General features: G+C 46.0%; 1 protein-coding gene across 1 annotated transcript in view; it reads right to left on the bottom strand.

Moving 5' to 3' along the window:
* The window catches only part of LOC135571489 (hairy/enhancer-of-split related with YRPW motif-like protein), a 16,992-nt gene that overhangs the window by 5,440 nt on the left and 1,552 nt on the right, over positions 1–10,000 (bottom strand). Inside the window, exons 2-3 of the mRNA XM_065018059.1 lie at positions 5,084–5,150; positions 3,944–4,027 (exon numbers count right to left, since the gene is read on the bottom strand). Coding sequence (XP_064874131.1) covers positions 3,944–4,027; positions 5,084–5,150 — 151 coding nt within the window. The remainder of the gene's footprint in view (positions 1–3,943; positions 4,028–5,083; positions 5,151–10,000) is intronic.

Below are 10,000 nucleotides of genomic sequence, written 5' to 3' on the forward strand. Positions count from 1 at the left end.
TGAGCTCTGACAGACTGTGGTTGTTACCTGTTTCTCCAGGCTGGGCACCAGTCTTCTGAGCTCTGACAGACTGTGGTTGTTACCTGTTTCTCCAAGGCGCTGGGCACCAGTCTTCTGAGCTCTGACAGACTGTGGTTGTTACCTGTTTCTCCAAGGCGCTGGGCACCAGTCTTCTGAGCTCTGACAGACTGTGGTTGTGTTGTTACCTGTTTCTCCAAGGCGCTGGGCACCAGTCTTCTGAGCTCTGACAGACTGTGGTTGTGTACCTGTTTCTCCAAGGCGCTGGGCACCTGTCTTCTGGCGCTGGGCTCTGACAGACTGTGGTTGTGTTTGTTACCTGTTTCTCCAAGGCGCTGGGCACCAGTCTTCTGAGCTCTGACAGACTGTGGTTGTTACCTGTTTCTCCAAGGCGCTGGGCACCAGTCTTCTAAGCTCTGACAGACTGTGGTTGTTACCTGTTTCTCCAAGGCGCTGGGCACCAGTCTTCTAAGCTCTGACAGACTGTGGTTGTGGTTGTTACCTGTTTCTCAAGGCGCTGGGCACCAGTCTTCTGAGCTCTGACAGACTGTGGTTGTGTTTGTTACCTGTTTCTCCAAGGCGCTGGGCACCAGTCTTCTGAGCTCTGACAGACTGTGGTTGTGGTTGTTACCTGTTTCTCCAAGGCGCTGGGCACCAGTCTTCTGAGCTCTGACAGACTGTGGTTGTGTTTGTTACCTGTTTCTCCAAGGCGCTGGGCACCAGTCTTCTGAGCTCTGACAGACTGTGGTTGTGTTTGTTACCTGTTTCTCCAAGGCGCTGGGCACCAGTCTTCTGAGCTCTGACAGACTGTGGTTGTTACCTGTTTCTCCAAGGCGCTGGGCACCAGTCTTCTGAGCTCTGACAGACTGTGGTTGTTACCTGTTTCTCCAAGGCGCTGGGCACCAGTCTTCTGAGCTCTGACAGACTGTGGTTGTTACCTGTTTCTCCAAGGCGCTGGGCACCAGTCTTCTGAGCTCTGACAGACTGTGGTTGTTTGTTACCTGTTTCTCCAAGGCGCTGGGCACCAGTCTTCTGAGCTCTGACAGACTGTGGTTGTTACCTGTTTCTCCAAGGCGCTGGGCACCAGTCTTCTGAGCTCTGACAGACTGTGGTTGTGGTTGTTACCTGTTTCTCCAAGGCGCTGGGCACCAGTCTTCTGAGCTCTGACAGACTGTGGTTGTTACCTGTTTCTCCAAGGCGCTGGGCACCAGTCTTCTGAGCTCTGACAGACTGTGGTTGTGGTTGTTACCTGTTTCTCCAAGGCGCTGGGCACCAGTCTTCTGAGCTCTGACAGACTGTGTGGTTGTTACCTGTTTCTCCAAGGCGCTGGGCACCAGTCTTCTAAGCTCTGACAGACTGTGGTTGTGGTTGTTACCTGTTTCTCCAAGGCGCTGGGCACCAGTCTTCTGAGCTCTGACAGACTGTGGTTGTTACCTGTTTCTCCAAGGCGCTGGGCACCAGTCTTCTAAGCTCTGACAGACTGTGGTTGTGGTTGTTACCTGTTTCTCCAAGGCGCTGGGCACCAGTCTTCTGAGCTCTGACAGACTGTGGTTGTGGTTGTTACCTGTTTCTCCAAGGCGCTGGGCACCAGTCTTCTGAGCTCTGACAGACTGTGGTTGTTACCTGTTTCTCCAAGGCGCTGGGCACCAGTCTTCTAAGCTCTGACAGACTGTGGTTGTGGTTGTTACCTGTTTCTCCAAGGCGCTGGGCACCAGTCTTCTGAGCTCTGACAGACTGTGGTTGTGGTACCTGTTTCTCCAAGGCGCTGGGCACCAGTCTTCTGAGCTCTGACAGACTGTGGTTGTGGTTGTTACCTGTTTCTCCAAGGCGCTGGGCACCAGTCTTCTGAGCTCTGACAGACTGTGGTTGTTACCTGTTTCTCCAAGGCGCTGGGCACCAGTCTTCTGAGCTCTGACAGACTGTGGTTGTTACCTGTTTCTCCAAGGCGCTGGGCACCAGTCTTCTGAGCTCTGACAGACTGTGGTTGTTACCTGTTTCTCCAAGGCGCTGGGCACCAGTCTTCTAAGCTCTGACAGACTGTGGTTGTTACCTGTTTCTCCAAGGCGCTGGGCACCAGTCTTCTAAGCTCTGACAGACTGTGGTTGTGTTACCTGTTTCTCCAAGGCGCTGGGCACCAGTCTTCTGAGCTCTGACAGACTGTGGTTGTTACCTGTTTCTCCAAGGCGCTGGGCACCAGTCTTCTGAGCTCTGACAGACTGTGGTTGTGTTGTTACCTGTTTCTCCAAGGCGCTGGGCACCAGTCTTCTGAGCTCTGACAGACTGTGGTTGTTACCTGTTTCTCCAAGGCGCTGGGCACCAGTCTTCTAAGCTCTGACAGACTGTGGTTGTTACCTGTTTCTCCAAGGCGCTGGGCACCAGTCTTCTAAGCTCTGACAGACTGTGGTTGTGGTTGTTACCTGTTTCTCCAAGGCGCTGGGCACCAGTCTTCTGAGCTCTGACAGACTGTGGTTGTGTTTGTTACCTGTTTCTCCAAGGCGCTGGGCACCAGTCTTCTGAGCTCTGACAGACTGTGGTTGTTACCTGTTTCTCCAAGGCGCTGGGCACCAGTCTTCTGAGCTCTGACAGACTGTGGTTGTTACCTGTTTCTCCAAGGCGCTGGGCACCAGTCTTCTGAGCTCTGACAGACTGTGGTTGTTACCTGTTTCTCCAAGGCGCTGGGCACCAGTCTTCTGAGCTCTGACAGACTGTGGTTGTTACCTGTTTCTCCAAGGCGCTGGGCACCAGTCTTCTGAGCTCTGACAGACTGTGGTTGTGTTTGTTACCTGTTTCTCCAAGGCGCTGGTCACCAGTCTTCTGAGCTCTGACAGACTGTGGTTGTTACCTGTTTCTCAAGGCGCTGGGCACCAGTCTTCTGAGCTCTGACAGACTGTGGTTGTGGTTGTTACCTGTTTCTCCAAGGTCTTCTGAGCTCTGACAGACTGTGGTTGTTACACGCTGGGCACCAGTCTTCTGAGCTCTGACAGACTGTGGTTGTTACCTGTTTCTCCAAGGCGCTGGGCACCAGTCTTCTAACCTCTGACAGACTGTGGTTGTGGTTGTTACCTGTTTCTCCAAGGCGCTGGGCACCAGTCTTCTGAGCTCTGACAGACTGTGGTTGTTACCTGTTTCTCCAAGGCGCTGGGCACCAGTCTTCTGAGCTCTGACAGACTGTGGTTGTTACCTGTTTCTCAAGGCGCTGGGCACCAGTCTTCTGAGCTCTGACAGACTGTGGTTGTGGTTGTTACCTGTTTCTCCAAGGCGCTGGGCACCAGTCTTCTGAGCTCTGACAGACTGTGGTTGTTACCTGTTTCTCCAAGGCGCTGGGCACCAGTCTTCTAAGCTCTGACAGACTGTGGTTGTGGTTGTTACCTGTTTCTCCAAGGCGCTGGGCACCAGTCTTCTGAGCTCTGACAGACTGTGGTTGTGTTACCTGTTTCTCAAGGCGCTGGGCACCAGTCTTCTGAGCTCTGACAGACTGTGGTTGTTACCTGTTTCTCCAAGGCGCTGGGCACCAGTCTTCTAAGCTCTGACAGACTGTGGTTGTGGTTGTTACCTGTTTCTCCAAGGCGCTGGGCACCAGTCTTCTGAGCTCTGACAGACTGTGGTTGTGGTTGTTACCTGTTTCTCCAAGGCGCTGGGCACCAGTCTTCTGAGCTCTGACAGACTGTGGTTGTGGTTGTTACCTGTTTCTCCAAGGCGCTGGGCACCAGTCTTCTAAGCTCTGACAGACTGTGGTTGTGGTTGTTACCTGTTTCTCCAAGGCGCTGGGCACCAGTCTTCTGAGCTCTGACAGACTGTGGTTGTTACCTGTTTCTCCAAGGCGCTGGGCACCAGTCTTCTGAGCTCTGACAGACTGTGGTTGTTACCTGTTTCTCCAAGGCGCTGGGCACCAGTCTTCTGAGCTCTGACAGACTGTGGTTGTTACCTGTTTCTCCAAGGCGCTGGGCACCAGTCTTCTGAGCTCTGACAGACTGTGGTTGATCCTGTCTCTGCGCCTCTTCTCTATGATCTAAACACGGAGACCAGCACACAGCTTTAGAGAGTCATCACTTTACTGTAGTTGAGGAGAGGAGAGGAGAGGAGAGGAGAGGAGAGGAGAGGAGAGGAGAGGAGAGGAGAGGAGAGGAGAGGAGAAAGGAAGAAAAGAGGAGAGGAGAGGAGAAAGGAAGAAAAGAGGAGAGGAGAGGAGAAAGGAAGGAGGAGAGGAGAGGAGAATGGAAGAGAAAGGAGGAGAGGAGGAGAGGAGAGGAGAAAGGAGGAGAGGAGAGGAGAAAGGAAGAGAAAGGAGGAGAGGAAAGGAGGAGAGGAGAAAAGAGTAGAGGAGAGGAGAAAGGAAGGAAGAGGAAGGAGGAGAGGAGAGCAGTAAGGAAGGAAGAGAAAGGAGGAGAGGAGAGGAGAAAGGAGTAGAGGAGAGGAGAAAGGAAGGAAGAGGAAGGAGGAGAGGAGAGGAGAAAGGAAGGAAGAGGAAGGAGGAGAGGAGAAAGGAGGAGAAAGGAAGGAGGAGAGGAGAGGAGAAAGGAAGAGAAAGGAGGAGAGGAGAGGAGAAAGGAAGGAAGAGGAAGAGGAAGGAGGAGAGGAGAAAGGAAGGAAGAGGAAGGAGGAGAGGAGAAAGGAAGAGAAAGGAAGGAAGAGGAAGGAGGAGAAAGGAAGGAAGAGGAAGGAGTAGAGGAGAGCAGTAAGGAAGAGAAAGGAGGAGAGGAGAGGAGAAAGGAAGAGAAAGGAGGAGAGGAGAGGAGAAAGGAAGGAAGAGGAAGGAGGAGAGGAGAGGAGAAAGGAAGGAAGGAAGAGGAAGGAGGAGAGGAGAAAGGAGGAGAAAGGAAGGAAGAGGAAGGAGGAGAGGAGAGGAGAAAGGAAGAGAAAGGAGGAGAGGAGAAAGGAAGGAAGAGGAAGGAGGAGAGGAGAGGAGAAAGGAAGGAAGAGGAAGGAGGAGAGGAGAAAGGAGGAGAAAGGAAGGAAGAGGAAGGAGGAGAAAGGAAGGAAGAGGAAGGAGGAGAGGAGAGCAGTAAGGAAGAGAAAGGAGGAGAGGAGAAAGGAGTAGAGGAGTATCAGAGGGACTTGAATTCACCCCTCTTCTCTTCTTCCGGGCCAGAATCTGGGAGGTGCTAACTGGGGACATGGAGCCAGTGACTGGACTGTAACATGGAGAGAAAGAGAGAGAGAGAGAGAGAGAGAGAGAGAGAGAGAGAGGAGAGGAGAGACAGAGAGAGAGAGAGAGAGAGAGAGAGAGAGAGAGAGAGAGAGCTTTGATATCACTGCATATTGTTATCGTTACGCCTCTAATACCATGCAGAGACACGATGGCACAGCATCTCCTTCAATCTAATTTGTCTTTTTGGGTACAGAGAGACCTCTTTATACCAAAGCCTTTCTACAAAGATGGTTTTATATCCTCAGGGCTTTAGTCTAACAGTCTCTCTCTAACATCTACTTTGTTGTTCTGAACAGAATGTATTGCGTCCCAAGGGGCACCCTGGTCCCTACATAGTGCACTACTATTGGGCCCACAAGACTCTGGTCAAAAGTAGTGCACTATATAGAGGATAGGGTGCCATTGGGGACCAGTAAAAAAAAAAATGGATCCTGTTTGTCGAACCAGCTCTCGTTTCAGTTCTTAAAAGAGCCTGACAGCTTTGAGTGCTTTAACTGTGGAATCCTTCACTGGGACCGGTCCATCAAAGACTTGTGTTGGTTATATGACGTTCTTCTGATGTGACCGCTGCTCTTGTTTAGATGGGGTTATGTTGTGTTATATTTGTTCTCTACTTATTCTGTAGAGGGAAGCTACAGTTGTTCTTTTAAATGTCATGTAGGAGCATAGAGAAAGATAATATCTGGTTTAAGGAAAGTTCTGTTTAAAGATTATATATTGTTTGAGGAAAGTTCTGTTTAAAGATTATATATTGTTTGAGGAAAGTTCTGTTTAAAGATATATTGTTTGAGGAAAGTTCTGTTTAAAGATATATTGTTTGAGGAAAGTTCTGTTTAGTATAGTAATGTGTCTCTAGTATAGTCTAGTTTTGTGGTACACATTCTCAATGTCTATGATAACATCACTATTAAGTTTGGGGGGGTGGGGGGGGGGGGGATGTCCTGTTCCCCTCACACAGACTTTCAAATAAATCATTACCACCTAAATTAAGAGTTTAAATCAATTGGAATTTACTTTGACAATTAGCCTAGACATGATGAGTCTCCAAGTCATCCGTCCTCAAAGTCTGCTTCCGGATATATTATATTCATATATTCAGAGGGAGATATATTATTAGATATATTCAGAGAGACTATATTCATATTATTATTATTATTATTATGATATATTATATTCATATATTCATATTTAATATATTATTATTATATATTCATATTCTATATTCATATTATTATTATTATTATTATGACAAAGATGGTTTTATATCCTCATATTATTCTATTCATATTCATAACATTATTTGTTATTCTGATTATTCTATATTCATATTATTATTATTATTCTATATTCATATTATTATTATTATTCTATTCATATATTCTAGGATATGCCATTGGGGACCAGTAAAAATATTATTATTATTCTATAGCTTCATTTCAGTTCTTAAAATTATTATTTATTATTATTATTCTTCATTTTCATATTCTATATTCATATTATTATAAATTCTATTTATATATTATTATTATTATTCATATTAAAAGATATATTGTTTGATTCTATTTATTATATATTCATATAGTCTATTTTGTGGTACATATTATTATATATTATTATATATTCCCTATTCATATTCATATTCATATATTCATATATTATTATTATATATTCATTCATATTTCATATTATTATTATATATTCAAAGTTCTATTATATATTATATTCATATTCTATATTCATATTATTCATATTCTATATTCTATATTCATATTATTATTATTATTATTATGACCATATATTCATATTATATATTATATATTCATATATATTCATATTATTATTATATATTCATATTCTATATTCATATTATTATTATATATTCATATTCTATATTCATATTATTATTATATATTCATATTCTATATTCATATTATTATTATATATTCATATTCTATATTCATATTATATTCTATTCATATTATTATTCTATATTCATATTCTATATTCATATTATTATTATATTCAAAGCTGTCAAACATTCCCCCTTTTCTCTGATGAAACCAAAAAACGAAATCAAAGTAGTGACATGAAAGGGGTTTATAAATGGAACCAGAACAGAGCGACAACTTTTGGGGACATTTAAATGACCATAAGTAAACCGTTTGTCGAGATCAAACACTCAGAGACAGGCAGAGTCAGACACTCAGAGACAGGCAGAGTCAAACACTCAGAGACAGGCAGAGTCAAACACTCAGAGACAGGCAGAGTCAAACACTCAGAGACAGGCAGAGTCAGACACTCAGAGACAGGCAGAGTCAGACACTCAGAGACAGGCAGAGTCAGACACTCAGAGACAGGCAGAGTCAAACACTCAGAGACAGGCAGAGTCAGACACTCAGAGACAGGCAGAGTGGGACACTCAGAGACAGGCAGAGTCAGACACTCAGAGACAGGCAGAGTCAGACACTCAGAGACAGGCAGAGTCAAACACTCAGAGACAGGCAGAGTCAAACACTCAGAGACAGGCAGAGTCAGACACTCAGAGACAGGCAGAGTCAAACACTCAGAGACAGGCAGAGTCAAACACTCAGAGACAGGCAGAGTCAGACACTCAGAGACAGGCAGAGTCAAACACTTAGAGACAGGCAGAGTCAAACACTCAGAGACAGGCAGAGTCGGACACTCAGAGACAGGCAGAGTCAGACACTCAGAGATAGGCAGAGTCAAACACTCAGAGACAGGCAGAGTCAGACACTCAGAGACAGGCAGAGTCAAACACTCAGAGACAGGCAGAGTCAGACACTCAGAGACAGGCAGAGTCAAACAGAGACAGGCAGAGTCAGACACTCAGAGACCGGCAGAGTCAGACACTCAGAGACAGGCAGAGTCAGACACTCAGAGACAGGCAGAGTCAGACACTCAGAGACAGGCAGAGTCAGACACTCAGAGACAGGCAGAGTCAAACACTCAGAGACAGGCAGAGTCAGACACTCAGAGACAGGCAGAGTCAGACACTCAGAGACAGGCAGAGTCAGACACTCAGAGACAGGCAGAGTCAGACACTCAGAGACAGGCAGAGTCAGACACTCAGAGACAGGCAGAGTCAAACACTCAGAGATAGGCAGAGTCAGACACTCAGAGACAGGCAGAGTCAAACACTCAGAGACAGGCAGAATCAGACACTCAGAGACAGGCAGAGTCAGACACTCAGAGACAGGCAGACACTCAGAGACAGGCAGAGTCAGACACTCAGAGACAGGCAGAGTCAGACACTCAGAGACAGGCAGACACTCAAAGACAGGCAGAGTCAGACACTCAGAGACAGGCAGAGTCAAACAGAGACAGGCAGAGTCAGACACTCAGAGACAGGCAGAGTCAGACACTCAGAGACAGGCAGAGTCAGACACTCAGAGACAGGCAGAGTCAAACACTCAGAGACAGGCAGAGTCAGACACTCAGAGACAGGCAGAGTCAAACAGAGACAGGCAGAGTCAGACACTCAGAGACAGGCAGAGTCAGACACTCAGAGACCGGCAGAGTCAGACACTCAGAGACAGGCAGAGTCAGACACTCAGAGACAGGCAGAGTCAGACACTCAGAGACAGGCAGAGTCAGACACTCAGAGATAGGCAGAGTCAAACACTCAGAGACAGGCAGAGTCAGACACTCAGAGACAGGCAGAGTCAGACACTCAGAGACAGGCAGAGTCAGACTAAATCCCTGACTTGACTGTTCACACTAGGTTGCAATAAGTTATACTTGACTGTTCACCCTGCTTTGCACCAACTTAGGCGTGAATCAAAGTAAAGTGGACTGCCTGTCATAGTGGACTGCCTGTCATAGTGGACTGCCTGTCATAGTGGACTACCTGTCATAGTGGACTGCCTGTCATAGTGGACTACCTGTCATAGTGGACTGTCTGTCATAGTGGACTGTCTGTCATAGTGGACTGCCTGTCATAGTGGACTGCCTGTCATAGTGGACTGTCTGTCATAGTGGACTGCCTGTCATAGTGGACTGTCTGTCATAGTGGACTGCCTGTCATAGTAGACTGCCTGTCATAGTGGACTGTCTGTCATAGTGGACTACCTGTCATAGTGGACTGCCTGTCATAGTGGACTTTCTGTCATAGTGGACTCTCTGTCATAGTGGACTGCCTGTCATAGTGGACTGCCTGTCATAGTGGACTGCCTGTCATAGTGAGCTGTATGTCTTGTTCTGTCTGGAAAAAATAGTAATAGATTAGATTACGATACACATTCCCTTATTTTACTCTTTTATATTCTATTCCATTATACCCTATTCTATTCCATTATACCCTACCCTATTCTATTCCATTACACCCTACCCTATTCTATTACATTACACCCTATTCTATTCCATTACACCCTACCCTATTCTATTCCATTATACCCTATTCTATTCCATTATACCCTATTCAATTCCATTATACCCTACCCTATTCCATTATACCCTATTATATTCCATTATACCCTATTCTATTCCATTATACCCTATTCTATTCCATTATACCTACCCTATTCCATTATACCCTATTCTATTCCATTATACCCTATTATATTCCATTATACCCCACTCTATTCCATTATACCCTATTCTATTCCATTACACCCTACCCTATTCTATTCCATTATACCCTATTCTATTCCATTACACCCTATTCTATTCCATTACACCCTATTCTATTCCATTACACCCTACCCTATTCTATTCCATTATACCCTATTCTATTCCATTAGACCCTATTATATTCCATTATATACTATACCATATTCTATTCCATTAGACCCTATTATATTCTTCCATTATACC

The sequence above is a fragment of the Oncorhynchus nerka genome, linkage group LG4, assembly GCF_034236695.1.
Source record: "Oncorhynchus nerka isolate Pitt River linkage group LG4, Oner_Uvic_2.0, whole genome shotgun sequence".
NCBI classification, from domain to species: domain Eukaryota; kingdom Metazoa; phylum Chordata; class Actinopteri; order Salmoniformes; family Salmonidae; genus Oncorhynchus; species Oncorhynchus nerka.